At 37.2% G+C, this 18,656-nt stretch overlaps 1 protein-coding gene across 2 annotated transcripts in view; it reads left to right on the forward strand.

The window, feature by feature from the left end:
• The window catches only part of ubash3bb (ubiquitin associated and SH3 domain containing Bb), a 56,318-nt gene continuing 37,662 nt past the window's right edge, over nt 1-18,656 (forward strand). For both annotated transcript variants that reach the window (XM_086141551.1, XM_086141560.1), the window contains exon 1: nt 1-270. In XM_086141551.1, coding sequence (XP_085997677.1) covers nt 143-270 — 128 coding nt within the window. In that variant the 5' untranslated portion in view covers nt 1-142. The remainder of the gene's footprint in view (nt 271-18,656) is intronic.

Raw genomic sequence — 18,656 nt, forward strand, 5'->3', positions numbered from 1 at the left:
GCTCGCTCCTCTCTCCCCGCTCTCTCCTCTCCCCGCACGGCGTTGTTGTTGCAGCCTCCGCTCCCGTCACACACATGCGGCCCCGGCCGAGGCTCATGGACTAGCGGTTCGGGCGGGGACTGCGGTGTGACTCCGGGGCACCATGGCCGCCAAAGACGACATCTACAGTAAAATCCTCCCGCGGAGGCTCCGGCAGAACCGGACGGGCTCCGTGAAAGGTGTCTGCAACCTGGACGTGCTGTTATCCATGGGCTTCCCGAGACCGAGGGCGTAAGTCTGCCGTCCGGAGCGCCGTGTTCGCGGGGTGTGGAGGGTTCGGAGCCGGCGGGGTCGTCCGGGGGGGCGGTGGAGCGGCGTGGTGCGGCTAGCGTGCCGGTCAAAGTAGCATCACTTCTCCGGTGTGACGGACATTTCTAATAAAAAAAAACAAAACAAGTAAAGAATAACTTAAAAAAAGCGGGCTCAAACCAGAATGATATTAAAACTTGACCGAGTTGAGTACACGGAATAAAATGTCATTAAAACAAGGTTAAATTGGTAAAAATAATAGCTATATTAGCTTAAGCGGAACCAAAGGTGATGTTTGCATCAAGTGTTTTTTTTCTGTTTTCTTTCCGTACACGCAGCACACACACACACATTTATGTTTATGTGTTTCCTTCTTTATTGAAGTTACTTTCAAGACACAAGGTGCTGGTTTAAGTTGCAAACCTTTTTTTTAATATATTTTTTTAAGTTGCAAACCTGTGTCATGTATTACAGCAAAGCTGTCCTTGAGAAGTTGTCACAAGTAACTACTCAGAAGAAAGCTGTGTGTGTATGTGTATGTGTGTGTGTGTATGTGTGTGTGTGTGTGTGTGTGTGTGTGTGTGGGGGGGGGGGGGTCATAGGGGTCACCCTGAATGGATTGCCTGTCTGTGACTTGGTCACAGTCAGCTCCACGCTCTCAGTGTTCTGTGTGTCATCCTCTACCATGACAGTGATCTACACACACTTATTACACTGGAACCTACTTGGTGGTATTTACTCCGTTATGCAATTTTAGTCCTAATATCACTTTCACAATAACGTGCTGCCGCGCCGTCACATTGAGCAAAAAGTTCAAAATGGCTTAAAAGCTTTACCGATCCCGATCCGAAGGCTGAAATAGAATCGTTTTCGGACCCCGTTCCCCTCCTTCTCTCTCTTTATTTATGTATATTTTGGCCAAGAAGTGGAAGATCATATTACTGCAAAAGAAAAAAAAAGTTTCCTGCTTGTGATGTAATGTAATTAAATTTGACTGTAATTTGATTTTTTTTTTTTTTTTTGAGAATTCCTGAATGACTTAAATGGATTTTCTTGCTTGTTTCTAGGTTGATTTCTTAGACCCTTTACATTTCCAGGCTGGTTTTCAGGTTATTTTCTGAACCCTTTTATGAGTTTTCTCGATAAATATGAAGGCGACTTACTGATATTTAAATGACAAAGTAAAAACTTTGAAATAAAGTTTTTTTTTTGTTGTTGTTTTTTTCCCCCGCAGATTTTTTTAGGTTATTTTCTGCAGATTTTTCTAAACAAATTATTTCTAATGAAATTTGTCTGATTAATTGCTACATTATTGGTGATTTCTTCATGTCTGACCTTTTGTGATGATTTTAAAGATATGCTGCTAATTTTTGGATACAGTATTTGAATATTTTAGCACGCGTTCATTTGTGTGTTTGCTTTTTTTGTTTGTTTCTTGGTAAGCTATGGGCCATTCTGCTTGAGCTCATAAACTAATCCCTTTACTGTGGAATTCATGGCAGTGATTATATGTGACTGACAGAAGCGACACTGACTGCAGCAACACATGCATAATAGATAAACATGCCGTGCATGTAGCGGTGCATTCAAATTCATGGTTTTAGTGGACCTTACTGATATTTCGCTGGCTGGGGAAGCTGATGCACAAAGCAAGTGTCTTACTTTGCAACCGATCTGAGATTATTAAAACATAGAAATGATGAGATTAAGTTTATCGTCACTAGTATTTGTCAACAAGCCAACATAAACACTTCATTAGTGTCAGAGAGACTATTTATTTGCAGATAGACACATTTTCTGAGAATCAAATAAAAGCGAGTCAAGTCAGCGCAAAGTGCACGGTGCACGTACCGTGCACGAACAGAAAGCCATTAATCCGTCTTTCAATTCTTTCCTCTCACGATGCATCAATTGATTTTCAGAAACATTGCAAATACGACGGTCGTCTGTTAAAACCTCCTGCAGACGCTGAGCAACATGATGCTCCTTTCACCCACCTTATGTCTTGTCATTAACTCTCGGTTGTGCTGCGATAAACACTGCGTGATTGTTAAACAGATGAAAACAGCTGAAAACAGCATCCTAGAGAAAAGGAGTGAGAAACAAAATACAAGACTGAACAAACCACAGCTCCATAGAGGGAGTTTGGATCCATAACTTTATTTACACAGAAGGCCTTTGATCGCTGCAGCCACTGAAATAATATTGATTAGTTCCGCTTTAGGAGGAAACTCTGTTAATTATGACTGAACTTGTTGCTAAAAATCTTAAAAATATACAATTGGTGGGTCAGTTTGAAGGCTTTTACTTCAAAAAAAAGAGTAACACAAAAGTCCTTCAGTCATATGATAGACCACAGAGGACATATATCTATCTCCATGGCAACTGCCACCACCCCTCCCCAAAAAAACAACAAAAAATGATAAAAATAGAAAATAAGATACAAAAAAAACCTTTTGTATATGATTTTCATGATTCGGGTTTTTCAAGAGAAAGAACCACAGACCGCAAACAGATGTGACACAACCCTTTCACTTTCAGAAGTATTTGACTAAAATCTCAAAGAACCACTAATATGATCAATAGAATAAAATAAAAAAAAAATCATGAATTCATTTTCTCCGGTTTCCTCCCACAGTTCAAAAAACCATGCAGAAGGTTGATTGGAAAAAATGGAAAAATTGCCCAGATGTGTGAATTGACGCCCGTCAATGTAGAGACATACAATTGCGTCACGCGCATTTTTTTTTCCTCACATGTATCTGGGAGTTTTATACAGTGGTTTTCAGAAAAAAAAAAAGGGCAAGGAAAAAATGAAAAAGTAACTTTGCAATGTATTTTTTGCTTCAAAATTTTAAACCAAAATGATTTTTTTAATTAAAAAAAAAAAGCATCGAGTGACATTGTTAAAATGATCTTTACTTATTACTTTAAAAGCCACAAAAACAATAGTGAAATAAAAGGGCAAAATTAAAAAGAGTGATTTAATAACCAGAATAGACACCATTTGGCTTGTAAACATTATACCTGCCCTTATACGTGCTAACAATCCATTTTCTAATCAATTCCAGTGGCGAATTTTCCCACTGTGACAAGATTTTCTCACAACTGACAATATTTTTAGGGTGTCATTTCATCAATTGTTTTTTAATATTAATTCATCATGTATTTCTTTAGAGGAACAGTTCATTGCATATAAATATTTTTATAATTGACCTGTTTACCTCCTTTACTCTAAAACAAAGGAAACATTTGGACTTAGTGTAACTTCTAGGTAATTATTTTACTGGTCCAGCCCCCTTGATATCAAATGATGCTGTCATTTGATGCCCCTGGACCAAAAAGAGTTTGACACGCCTGCTTTAAACAATTCAAATTTTCCATAATTTCTCTTTACTGATGAGTAGCTGACAAATTCTGATGATTTTAATGTAAATGAAAAATCCTAATCAGCAAAAATGTGCTGTAGTTTTGGATATTTCCTACCATGTTACCCAGCACTTGTCAAATCCTCTGCGTTATTTGCTCATTTTGAAAGTACAAACCTGGTTGTACTTCTTTACTTTCTGTTAATAATGGGAGTCTCCGCACCCTTTCCACCCACGACATGTTGAGGTGTGTGTATGTGTGTGTGTGTGTGTAGCTCAGAGGAAGTGTGCTGTGGTTTGCTGAATGGATAATAGGCCCCCAGGCAGCCGAACGCTGGCCTACAACAGCCTCCCTAAGGGAAGCCACAGCCTCTTTTATACCAGCACATGACTCCCTGGCCTGGCAGCAACCTCATATTAGTTCCCTTTCTCTGCCTGTCGGCCCCCCGCCCCCTTCTTTCATCTGAAGAGGTTGACCCATTAACTTCCTGGACCTGGTTCTGCTGTAAAAGGATTATTTCTGCCGAGAAAAATGAATTGATATGATGGCGCCGGTCAAATGCGGCGTTTGGTCGGGGGGGAGAAGCGGAGGGGGTGAGGTTTCCCTGTGACAGTGAAGCAGACATATCATATGTGATGTGATTAGGTTTACTGATTTCTATACCTGAAAGCATCATAAACTGCTCTTTCAGGGTAGAAATGTGATGTGAAACTTTGTGACGCAACGTGAGTTTTAACGACAATATCACGATGGGTACGAAAACGTAGCGACCAAAAATCCCCAAAAGCGCTTGTACATCAAGTCAATTGTGTGCCTCCGAAAATGTCAAAAAGCATAATTTCACTGAACCCAGATCTTTTTAAACATTACAATACATGTGTCACATTATTAATCATTGAGCCTATGCATATACGATTAAATACTTATAAGAATGGGTTCTGTTTGCATAGTTTAAGAAAACACATTTACAAGAAGAGACTGTTTTATTGATCCCCATAGGGGAAATTGCTTTTTCAGTTATAATGTCAAAGAAAAAAAAAAGGAAATAAATATGAGTATAAATATAAATAGAAAGGCAGAAAACAGGATATAGCAAGACAACGACAACAACATCAGGGATGACAGTGGGCAACATCAAGGAACAGTGAGGGTGAAAAATGCACAACTCGAACTAGACAATATAAATAGAGTGACAACTAAATGATTAGCTAGTTGTTTGTTGTTAATAATGTAACAGTCAAACCATATATTATGATGCACCGCTTAAGTCTAGTTTAAATCGTACCGGCGCTGCATTAGTAAACTGAGTCACAGCGTCAGACAATCCAGGCGATCCATACCCGGAACCAAACCAGACCCGCCTAATGTTACCAGTAGCCATAAAGAACCAAAAAAAAAAGAAATGGATTAAAAGTAATGCAGTTTCTTAATGAGATTTATTCTCTTTGCTTTTTATTGACGCGTGAGCACAAATGCACCGTTGCATTATGGACTCTCACTCAGAGACTCTTTCCCCGAGCCAAAGTGACCAAAGAGCTTTTTACTGGAAACAAACGGCGGACGGTTCCGACATCTGACTGATGGAGGAAGCCGAGAATATACCAGAAATCATTGTCTCCTGTGTCCCTTTGAAACACACGAGCTAATAAATCCTCCGATCTGATAAACGCCCCTTTAATATCACGGTGAAAATTCATCGTCTTTGTCGAGCTTACGGCCCTTTTGATCAGCGACAGAACCACCAACAGTTATGTATAAACATCGTGGAAAGTCAATAAATACCAGCGTTAATCTGATGTTGTTTCAGATGTTTTATGTTAGCAGTATTGTGTCGAAGTCGGCTTCCCTGCGACGTTTTATCCCTCCCATTAAATTGAAATGAATTGTGAGTTTGTGCTTCCGTCTGACAAAACCTGCATCCCTGCTTTGTTTCTGTATTTCTGTCGAGATGATAAGTCGTCCGTCTCGCGGATAATGCTACGTTCATTTCAAGGGTCGTCTCCTCTGCTTATACTTTCATTCACGTCGGTGATTTACGCTCGTCGGTTTCGTTATTTTATCGCTGGAATTTAAGCGTTTTCCCTTCGTGTTCTCTTTGTGTTAGTTGCGGAGCAAAGCGGTCTGGGGTGAATCCTCAATGCAGAGCATCATAGAACATGTCAACTAAGTCTTAATCCCCAATATTTCCTTTCAAGAATACATATAAATGATATATAAAAGGAATACACTAATTTCTGCAATTCAGAAGTCATTACACAGAATTCCCAAGTAACCTTTTCATTGATTCTACAGCTTGGGGCTTCTTGACGTTTGGATAGCATTCAAATATCTGAATGAGAATTTGTTGTCGGGGAAATGTGAAATTATTATCATAAAGATGGCAAATTGAGTTGGTAATAATAGTCGGTGTGAGAGGGGAGGATGCAGAGAATAGGGTTAGATGGAAAGGGTTGGAGAATAATTAGCTCTTGAAATCCAAAATTGGACTTACAGCTAACAATCTAACAATGGCCAAAGGTGTTAAACATTTCCTAATAAAGTTGACAAGACATTAGAGTTTTGTTTGTTCACAAGACAATGTCAATAACCAAATCAAACGGTCATCTGAGCCACTGAGGTCGGCGTGACAACCTACATTCAACAGAATATCAATGTCTAAACAATGTCGGCGTCCGGCCGTGAATGTGGATCCAACGAACAGGTCAGATATTTAACTTACCAGATGTCGACGTACACCGGCATTGACTGGAAGGCTAGTAAAAAAAAAAAAAAAAATTAATTGTCAGGTCTAAGGTGATATGAATCTGCTATTTATTGCTGATTGTAAATGCAATAAATGTGACTTCAGGAAATGTGAGTAGATCCTGCAAAAATCGATATATTGTCGTTTTCATTTTTTGCTGTGGTTAACATTGTCAGATTTTTTGAACAAAGCATTTTTATTGAATATATTTATATTTGTAAAGTATTGTTTCAATTGTAATTAAGTGATGAAACAAATATTATTCAATTATCATAAGCTGATATGCTGGATATCTCTCTGCAAATCACATTAATTTAATTATGAAACTAAACCAGACGCGCTATCACTTTTCCGCATATTCCTTCAGGTCTGAGATTTTCAACGTGTTCATTTATCAGAGCCGTCTTAATCCCGTCTTTACCGAAGCTCGGTGTTGAAGTGAGTTTTTTTTTTTCCCCCGCTTCCTGCAGGAGAAGGATATCGACTTGAGGGCAAGTAAAAGATGAAGGATGGCGAGCTTGTCGCCGTTTCCCCTCGATGTCTGCGAGCTGCTTCATGGCGCCGCGCTGCCTTATTCATGTGATGGATCAGTGTCGTGACATGCGAAGTTTGAGCTTAATAATTGAAGTTGGTTCATTTGCTTGAAGCTGTGCTGTCTTTTCTTAGCCCTTTCACAAGAAGAGGCTATCAGAAAGATTTCGAAACACTGAAAAAGCCTCCCTTTTTGCATTTTTGGAAGTCCTACTGCAGTTTTACTTCAATATTTAGAGATCGAGAGGTAAATTTACGGCCCGCATGGTTTAATATTACTTGTATTTGATCGCTTTAACTACAGCTTTGCATCTGTATATCTATCTGTCCATTTAAATGTTACGGTTTATAATGTTTCATTAATGCACACATTCAATATTCCAAAAAAAAAAGTTTTTTTTAATTAAGGAAAGGAAAAATGGTCAGTTCACGGAGTTGACCATGGTAACCAATCAAAGGGAAAACACCAGTAAATATGTGATATAGTATTTTATAGTATAATTATATTAATTGCTAAATGAATGATAATGAAAATGACCCAAGTCTTGCCAAGACTTCTTTTCCTGGCATTTCCAAAAACAGTTTGAAACATTACGTGAAACCTTGAAATAGAAAATTACTTGTCTATTTATGTGCTCTCTATTTTGTTGTGGAATTGTAATTATTGTTTTTTTTTGTGTTGCTATCTCCTGTCGTCTGCCTTTATATTTTTATTTATATTCATTTCTTTTTTTTTATCTCTCCATTATGGGAATCAATCAAGCTTATCTTAAACCTACAAAATAAGATTTTTTTCCTTTTTTTTTCTTTTTCCATTGTGAAGTTGCAAGAAATTCGATGAAGTTACTTCAAAGTGCTTCAAAGCTGGACCGAAATGATCTCGTAATGAGCGGGAGACCTTAATTCTGTCAAAAGTTATCTGCCAAAATATGCAAAAATAAATTGAATGAATCAGTCAAAATGACTTTTGAAATTGGCAGCAAGCATCGCCTTAAAGTCAACATCAAATTGCGAAGAAATTGCATCCCAAATCAACAAAATTACCTTTAAACTTGACCAAAAAATGATAAAAGAAGATATAGTGACATTAGAGAGGCAAAACATTTTCCAAAAATGTTAAACTTATTTCCTATTATGTAACTGTTATTACCAAACAGCTACAAATTTTCTTGTCGTGGCAGCTGGGCTTGAATGTCGAGACAAGAAAAATTCACCATGACTGAGAACATACCAGATAAACGACATACACTTTGCATTTATATCAATATTGAATATAGGGACCTTAATTTGTCCACTCCCATAATGTTGAATATAATTTTTTTGCCTTTTTTTTTTTTTCTTCTGTTGCTGCATTGTTACACTCACATGCTGCAGCGTGACTGATGGACACCCAAAATATTTGCGCTCGAAGCCGGGAGTCTCGGAAATACGTGTCCCGAGGTTCAGTTTCAGCTTGTGCTGATACAAAGAAGGGGGCGGTGGGTTTGTGTGCAGCTGTACCCGCCGTTCCGGCTCACTACTATATATCCCAGCCATGGGACCTGCGAAGTGCTGGAGTTGGTAACTCATGAATTATTGAATCATCCTCTTTGTTTTTTTTTTTTTCCAACCCGGCATCTTTGAAATGCAGATGCAATGAGCTTATAATGGAGGGTTCTTTCGACTCGTCCTTCTTAGATTGGCCTCGCGTCTCTGCGGGACTGTCTGGAGATGATTGTGAAATCAAAGAAAAGGAGAGTTGATCTTAAATGTCATCATTATTCGTCTGCCTTGCAGGAAGACCTTAACAAGGTCATAGAGATGTCTTCGGTCTCCTTCCTGAAACAGGAGAGGGGAGCCACCGTCTTAATATGACCGCAGCTCGGTGATCAGATCAGGGTCCACTCCAACTTGGTCCGGAAGCGAGAAACAGACCGAGCTATCAGATTATAAGGCCATTGTCTTCACTCAAATGTCTCGCTATATGGAATTCAAGGTAGTTTAACCCGAGGTTTGCATTACAAATGACCCGCAAACAAATGGGTTAACCTCGCTGGAGAATATCGTTTCCAAACCGTTCCGACCGAACGTAAATCGTCCGTGTGAAGTTTTTTTTTTTTTTTTTTTTTTACAAAAGTGACTCTGAATGACGCACGCTGCCTATTTTGGTTTTACTGTTCATAGTGGTTTAATCTCTGCAACCAGAAGCAGAAAAATGTTCTCCGTGTACTGAGTCCATCTATCCATCTCTTTTTACCGACAGCTAAAGCGATACTGCTGTTGGGTGCCGATGGTTTGATACCCCCATCGTCTCCCTGCTAGCAAAATTATTTTCACCGCTTTTCATCCAAATTTCTGCTTTGACGGCATTTGCAGAAATGACATCATTTTCTATTTGTAAACTAACTAACTAAGTACATTTTTTTATGAATGCACAACATCCAAATCATGCTGAAGTATGATTGCGATATTTACAGGACTGTCTCAGAAAATAAGAATATTGTGATTAAGTTCTTTCTGTAATCCAATTGCAGAAACAAAAATGTCATACATTCTGGATTCATTACAAATCGACTGAAATATTGCAAGCCTTTTATTGTTTTGATATTGCTGATTATGGCTTACATCTTAAGAAAACTCAAAAATCCTACCTCAAAATTTTAGAACATCATGAAAAAAGTAATTTTTGTTTTTTTTATTGCATTACAGAAGATAAAGAACTTTATCCCAATATTCTAATTTTCTGAGACAGCCCTATAAACAGGACCTTGTTATGAAATGTCACCGCAATTTTTGTAATTTTTAATAGGCTCTCCCACAATGTTACACACTGATCTTGTAAAATAGATGAATGGGTCTGAATATAAATCCTGACCACTGGAATATTAGTTCACATATTCCCTTTAGCTGAAAATGTTAAGATAATTGCAGAGCTATCTCAAATTTTTTCACTCACTAGACCAGATATAAATTGCGAGTGTCTCTGTTTTGCTGATTTCTCTGTCGCAAACGGTGCACAGGTCTTCTGGACCATCGCAAATATCAGTGGGAGTCACTGGTTGACCGTCACATCACACACATTATTGTACGGTATATAAGAGCTTGTAGCTGTTAAAGGATGCACAGCTGCCTCCGTGACAAATAAAATGACCGCTGTCTCCGATTGTATTATCGAAGAAAGGTCCGACAAAGCGCGACGGCTGGATTGATACTGACGTCTTTGTGAAACAGTGATATGCATTTCTTGTCCCGATGTTGCATCACTGCTTACTTGTTGAGCTGTGAGACCTTCTTGTATCCATTCAGACGGGATAAAAGAAGCAAACTAATTCCACGCCAGTGCAGTACTTTGCCACATCACTCTGTAATATAAATATATATATATAAAAAAAAATTATCAGCAAGGTATTTTCATGATGTTGTGACTCATGATTATATTTTGCCTTGATAACCAACAGCTATATATGAATACTTGAAGCTTAAATTGGTTTATTATCCCCCTTAATATGCAAATATAACAAACACAATGGATCCATGTCAAATTGGATTTTAAGTTATTTTACGCATAAGTGTCCGATCATCATCCAGTTTACCTCTTCGCTGCCTCATTCCCAGTGTTTTATTTTTATTTTTATTTTTATTTTTTCAATTGATTTCAATGAGGTGAAGTGGAAGAAGTGACACTGTCAGCATTTCTTCACCCTTTTTTTCGCTGTCATACGGAGCATTTTGGAGTGGAACATCTCTAAACTAGTCAGGAAAGCCGCTGCTTTCGTCACCAGAGCTTTTTTTTTCAATTTTTTTTTTTTACCGACATCCAATTATATGGTTGTCTGGAAACGTCAGCGCCGTTCACCAGCAAAATGGAAGTGAAGCTTATTCACGCCTTTTTTTTTTTTTCTTATCCTTAAAACTCTGGCTGCATTTTAAGCGTGATGATTATTAAAAAGGAAAGTTTATGAAGTCTGTAACTATCATACACATCCTGTCAGACAGCAAGAGATAAGGATATAGTTCAAACTGAGGCAAACATCATCTGGTGGTTCAAAATAATAGCATGTCAAATGAATAATGAAATTCACAGGGAACCTTCAAATTGCAGCCGAGGCTTGTTTCCTTTTGATTTTTCTTTTTTTCTGGTATGTTTCTGCATCGCAGTCCTCCGCTGAACCCTGCCATTAAGTTTTTGCTCGACAAAACACTTTGTTTTTCTTTTTTTTCCCCCCTTTGGACTCAGTTGTTTCACCATTCAATGCTTATTTGTAGAACAATATTATTGAGTGCCAAAGCTCCCTGTGGCTTGTAGAGCTAATTTACCTGCCATTTCAAAAATCTCCTGCTCTGACCCTTTGGTTTCCCCTTAAAGTAAAAAAGAAATTATTATTATTTATGGTACCATTCACATCAGAAAGGAACAAATTCAGTGTGATTTGCAAACTCAATTTTGAACTGCACTAAACATAATATTAATAATGTCTGGAGATTAAATGTAAAGTCAAACAGGCGGCTGTTTGGAAAACGCTGGATTCTAACATCGGCAGTGAAAAAGCGGCGAAACCGGAAAATTCAAGCTTCAAAGAAAAAAAAATAAAAGTCCAAAATAGGATCCCAAACATAACCACTTCAGATTTTATGAAATAACACTGAAAACAACTGATTTTTTTTTTTTTTTTTTTAATAGAGGTTGTTTTGTCCCTTGGGGTCATTGTGTGTTTTGGGGTGTTATCTTCTGTTTTCCATGTTTCATTTAATCCTTCATTCAGTCATTCATGATTTATTTACACCAATTATCATGCAATCGGGGTTTCAGGGGGAGCCGGGAAAATCAGTCTCTCCAATTGAACTGCAAGCTTTTGGATTCTGGGAGAAAATGCACTGAAAATGTTGCTTCAAATCATGTATCTGAAAATCAATACTGGAGGTCAAGTCATTGGACGTGTTGGCTTGAGTGCTCGCTTCTCACCTTTTTTTTTTTTTCTCTCCAGATATTGTTTCTACCTCCCGAGTCGGCACAGATATTTTGTTCGGTGACGATTATGTCAGGCTGTCTGTCCGTCGTCCACCTTGGCCGGCCTCTTTTGCGACAGCTGTGGATGTTTTGATTGAAACTCTTGTTTGCATTCAGTCACAAAGGTGCAAAACAAGATTTTTTTTTTTTTTGCAGTGTTTTTTTGACATGCAGTGTCAAAAATGATGCTGCACAGCCGGGTCTTAACCTTTGAGTACGGCGGCCGTGCTTTTCTGTGTCCGTCTTTGCTAAAGGAGATAAGAAAACAGGATATAGACGCAAGCATCTCCTCTTAAATTACTTGCGTGAGATTGTTAACCGATTAGATTGATTTATTTAAATGTCAAACTGCAAAGATAATGAAGTAACCCCCCCCCACACACACGCACACTCACACACACTTTCTTGTTCCAGTCTATTGGTGTGAGTCTCTTTTGAACTGACTGTGACCAATGAGTGTGCAGCCAACCTCCAGATACGCTGCAATGTATTCAATTTTCCATCATTTGCAGAAAAGAAAATGGCTAAACTGCAGTTGAGCCCATTTAAAGGAGAATTTTCACAAAATTTAAATGTCGGATGGATCGATAAAGATTGACAAAGAATAGAACTCATATATTTCATGTTCAGAAATGTTGATGCAATGCTGTATTCATTTTAACCCGCTGGTTGTCGTTACATACATTTATGTAAATACAGGCATTTTCCGTGCCAGTTGCTTCAGATAAATTGAATGAAGCTGCTTCATAAAGGTCGCTTATATAATTTCAGCACATTTGCATGAGACTTTTTACTTCATGGAGGAATAAACGACACAGGAAGGCATGTTGGGAATGATTTTAAATTCACCGAGCAGAACGCAACACGCTTTTCTGGGCAGATTATTCACGTTAAATGTATTATTTTGAAACCGCGCTGTCGTGTCCGTAGGATGTTAGATATCGCATCTTACAAATAGTCGTGTTTCAACAGCGACTTCCTGAGCCCATGTCATGTTGTAATTTATTGTGTTGAAATGAATGAAGGGCGATTAAAGATGACTGCCGTCACCCGTGTTTTATTAGACATTTTATCCATTTGAATGACACAAAAATCTGAAATAAGCAATTTCTTGCATGAAACGGCAGTAAATGAGGAAAAGAGAAAGACGGTGATTAAAATTCCATATTGGGTTTGTGTTGGACACGTGTGTCTTTGGAAAGCTTCTTTTTGTAGGTGTGAAGTAGGTTGATAAAGAGGAAGATGAAAAAGACAATAAAAAGACAATAACAATAACAACAATGAAAACTACTCCCTAGTTTATCTTTCTGTAGCTTCTCTTAAACTCCCAACATCTCAGCGTGCAGACCTGGCAGGAGGCAGCCTCATTGGCTTCTCGATGAATTATATATGCATACATACATATGTGTGTGTGTGTGTGTGGAAATATGAATATATAACATTTATTAAATTATATTTATATCTCATCAGCAATATTCCAATTTATCCTCCCAACCTGACATTTAGTGTACGGCTCTCTGATCAGGGAAATGAAAGTCATATTCTTCAGAGCAGATTCCCAAGAGTCGAAATATATATGCACATATATAAATATATAAAGGAGAGAGAGATTGATATAGAAATATTATTGAAATACTGATATATTGAGCAACCTCAGGTCGGTCATTTAGAAAACCGAATGACAGTTAAATTCTCTGCGGCATCCGTCACCACTTTTCAGACTTCATATTGAATTAAAAGCTCCAGCACATCCCGGATTTGTAAAACCTGTCTGTGTGCAATAAAATTCTGTGATCTTCTAGGGATCATTTTTTAGTGCAAAGACCAAATTTATTATGTTTGGGGGTTCTGGATCTTCCAGTCACAAAGGGGAACAGAGGAGGAGCATGTCCTAGTCCAGACCTTGGTATTTTACGTCCCTTTTTGCTTTTTTATCCGCCCCGCCTAACTATTTTCTTTGAATGTTTTAACAAGTATTTTCAATCAATATTGAATTTAGAAACTTGTTTTTTCCTTTTGTTTAATTTTGTATGGATGATTACATACAAAATAATGCCGGTCAGTACATTTATATGATCATTAATTATTTTAAAATTGAAATAAAATGCCAAAAATCTCAAAATCTTTGTATTTAAGACCTTAAGACCCTTTATAGCCTTGACTTGTTACTTAGACACTTTATAGTTTTATTTGTATTTCTTATTCTCCCTGCTTCTTTTTATACTGTTTATACAATTTCCTACTTATTATTTATTATTGTTATGTTTTACTTGAAACTCTGGCACAACAACTTCCTTCAGGATAAATGAAGTTGTTCTTATTCTTAAAAAAAAAAAAAAAAAAAAAAAAAATTGTATATATATATATATATATATATATATATATATATATATATATAAATATCAATTTTCATTTTGTTCACTTAATTAGTCCGCGCATAAAAATTAAATAAGAAATAAATAATGATATAAATAATAATTAAATAAATAAAGTAATTGCCCACCCCTGTCCTAGTCCAATAGTTCCTTTATCCTCTGCAGCTCTCGCTCTCTCTCTCTCTCTCTCTCTCACACACACACACACACACACACTCGCGCCCACACAGACAACTAATCTGTGAACACAGTTGCTGTTTTTTGTTTTTTTTTATATGGTTTTTGCAAATGAGGGCACTACAGGGTTGAAAGGATCAGGAGCCAAAGAAGATTTGATGTGGCATTTAATCTCCTGCCCAATTTGATCTGGACCGCGTATGTGTGTGTGTGTGTGTGTGTGTTCATTCATTCAGATATTCTAGTCTGCAGGGTGGATTAGCACTAATATTTGTGATACTTGTTTGCATGTTGGTGAGTCATCTTGTGTACTTCTGTGTGTTTGTGTGTGAGCCATCTGTGCACGTTGTTCCTTTGCCAATACGGTGGCTGGAGCCTCTCCAGCGCCTGCCGTCTGCCCTCACGTTCACTTCACCGAGAATCCTTCCCTTGCAAATCCCCTGCACCCCCTTCCGATGTGCTCCAGTGACACCGCAGGACTCCAGCAGTTGGAGGGGAAAAAAAAAAAAAAAAGATTTGATGAGACGTTTTAATTACAGGCCTGATTGGACGTGGATGTTGCTGGTGTCAGTTTGGTAATATCGCACTGGAAAAGCTATTTTTGTATTTATGTGCTGCAGATTCATCAAAATGAAGCTTCTTTCTGCAAGTCCACCTTTACTATTTCCCTCCAGTTGAGCAGGTTTTTTTTTAAAATTCATTCCTTTTAATGTTTTTTTTTTCTTTCAATTTTTCAATTTTTCAATTTTTTTTTTTTTTTGCAAATTCTTCTACAATTTTACCACTTTTACCACAACTGTCTGCGTAAGAAAAGAAAAAAATCACAGTGCAGTATTTAATCAATGTAAAAGCCTGTGCTTTGTCAGTAGATTTTATGCTGATAAAATTGTAGCTGATTTTACAGCTTCTTATCTGGAAGGTATAGGCCACTTTTTGGTGTTTGTGCGTGGCTAACAGGAAAAAAAGGGAGAAATGTTCCACCTGACAGGAAGTAAATGCTAATTGTTGGTCTTTCTAATTTCATACAGCGTTTATTCTGTGCTCATATTCCACCCCATATGTTTGAGTAATGCTTGTGCGTGTGCGTTCTTCCGTATGTTGCGTGGCCTCACAACAATTACATTTTGCGCTCCATTTAATCGGATTGTGAAACATAAAAGGGTAAAACGTTAAATAATTGAGGAGTGAAAGACAGATAAATGTACCACATAAAGAAATGATGTTGAATTATTTCATCGGCTTCCAGCATGCACCGCATTGCTAGTTGTTAATGTTTACACTATTAGTAAGCACCCTTGTCCAGCACATAATCATCTTCTAAATAATTTCTTTATTTTAGCCGGAAAAGTTCATTTTTGGCAAGTTAAAGTGAACAAAAGGATATTCTCTGTATGACAAATCAATGAGGTTAATAACATGCAGTTCCTGCTCGGTCTCCTCATTATCTGAAATAAAATCGGCATGTTAATTATGTAACACAGGGTTTGATAGTGCAATACCATTGAAATTTAGTTCTCTTTTGTGTGGCCGTGTGTGTGTGTGTGTGTGAAGTAGTCTGGGTGAACATGAATGTATGAATGTGACTAGCTGAAAGAGCGAGCGAGCAAATGGTCTAAACACTGAGCCCTCTGTGGGTTTTGGGCAGCTGGATGGTTTGCAGTCTTTTCTCCAACAAGCACCAATTAGGATGATAAGAAGGACAAACAAAATAGAAATTTTGTTTTTGCAGAGTCCTAATGCCTCTGTGTGGATGCCGGTAAAAATCCAATCTATCTGCAAAATAATAGAACCCATTCATTTTCACCTGGGATTTTGAACGTGTTTTCTTCCGCTTCCTCTCGGCAGACAAGAAGCAGACATTTTTTTTTATCAGTATATATTGTAAATGAGAAAACTTAACAGATCAGTATGCAATATGTTAAATGTCTGAACACTGATCTATCATTTTTTTAGATTTTAATATTCATTTAAACTTAAGTTATGACCTAAGTTGATGTTGGTATTCTGTTGTGAACTAACCCAAAATCAATATTTACCAAATGCTTACATCCATACAATGTAATGCTGTATTTTCCTTTTTTGCTTGTTTCGACTAAAAATCCTACATTGGATTTTAATACAAATTTTGTCTTTTTTGGTGCTGATCTTTTATTGATGTCCAATTTAGTCGCTGTCCATTATTAAATCGATGTCATGATAACATTAAATTGACTTGTGGAACAGCTGGTCGTTACTCAAGATTATCCTATAATGAACTTAACATGGCAACATATCAGCGCAGCTACAATTTCAGCCCATTTATCAGTGTCAGATAGTAGCATCAAATTTAAAAAAATAGTCGCATCAAATTTAAAAAAAAAAAAAAAAAAAGTTAACAATTTTTTTTGGAAAAAAATTGTATGAAATTTTATGCCAAAAAGTTTTTTTTTTTCAGAATGTATTGAATATAATGTACAGGTATTTAGATAATTCCCCAATGGTAATGATAAAGTAGCCTGGATTCCAGTTGGTTTATTCTTATCAAGACACCCCCTGGCGTTTTTTTCCGTTCCGTCATGAAATATCTTGGAAGTGGTAAGGCTCCAAACTGTCAACCGCCAAACAGAACGTACGTCTTCTCGAAAAGCGGCGCTTTATAAAGAGGTCAGATCGAGGTCAGGTTCAGTTTGTTTTTGTTTTTTTTCCCCCAGCTCAGTTTGGTCAACAATGCCTCATGAAACAGAAGCGGGACGGGCCCTTCAACGTTTTAAAAATAATTTTATAGATGAAAAGAACGGCAGGAATTGGTTTGAACAAATAGAAAAAAAAGATAAATGAGGCATGACAGCTAGTATTATAGAAGAAATATTAGAGGGCAGCATGATTTTAACTATCAGGGATAGTCAAATTGTAACGTGACAAATAAAAAAGTAAAAATCAGTCATCTCGGCTTCTACTTTTAGTATATTTCTAATCGAATGAATGGTTTTACAGGACTGTCTCAGAAAATTTGAATATCGTGATGAAGTTCTTTATCTTCTGTAATGCAATTCAAAAAACAAAAATTACTTTTTCATGATATTCTAATATTTTTAGATAGAATTTTGGAGTTTTCTTAAGATGTAAGCCATAATCAGCAACATTGAAATAATAAAAGACTTGCAATATTTCAGTTGATTTGTAATGAATCCAGAATATATCACATTTTTGTTTTTGTAATTGCACTACAGAAGATAAAGAACTTTATCACAATATTCTAATTTTCTCGGGAGACAACAGAGCACGGCTTCCCTTATCCAACAGCAGGACTGATGTTTGACATTTTTATCAAACTAGTTTGAAGGATTGTTGAAAATGTTCTGAACCATCAGATTCTTTCCTCTCTCGGCGACCGGTTGAAATGAAAATATAAAGCACTATAATATGAAACACTATTGAACTTGGCCATTTACTTTGTGAAAATATTTACGGAGCTCGTTCTAAAGCAGCTAATGTTTGCCCTCCGGCTAACTGCTTAGCAAACTGTCAACCCGCTGTTGAGCGAACATTATTGCTTTTAATCGGTAAGTGGGACATTCCCAGATGGGACTTTGCTAATTCCCAGACGCTTGTACAGACTATAAAACAAGGCGCTAAATGAGGTTAAACATGCAGAACTTCTGTTTATTATTTTGCAGATTAGAGGTTTAGATTTTCCGCTTTTTTCTTACTCAGAACGTTTATGCTCGATATTAGTTTAGCATACTTCATTATAATACCCTGTAATGATTTAGTAAAGACATAGAAAAGTTGCATTTATTGCATGTAGCACCTTTCTTTTGTCACATCTACAAATGTATCTGATGAAGGAGCCACACAAGACTTTTCACATCTCAAACTGAACAAATACCACCAGCGTTTGACATGGTACCAAAAAAAAAGTCTTAATTAAAATTTAGAAAAAGGAATGCTAAAGCAAATAAGAATATGATATCAACATGAGGACTCACACCAGAGAGAAGAGCAAGTCTTGAAAATATGTCCTTGCATAGCAGCAGAAGTGATTTTTCCAAGAAATTTTAAATTAATACATTAAAATGTCTCCATTGTGGGTCCATTTAAGACCCATTCTATTATATTCTATTTTTTATTTTTTATTCTCAAACAAACAAAAACTCACCAACTAAACGAATCAAACCGCAGATTACTTTCCCTATACCTAAGTTAT

This window comes from Fistularia commersonii, chromosome 3 (assembly GCF_037954325.1).
Source record: "Fistularia commersonii isolate RoL2024-O1a breed Wild chromosome 3, RoL_Fcom_v1.0, whole genome shotgun sequence".
Taxonomy (NCBI): domain Eukaryota; kingdom Metazoa; phylum Chordata; class Actinopteri; order Syngnathiformes; family Fistulariidae; genus Fistularia; species Fistularia commersonii.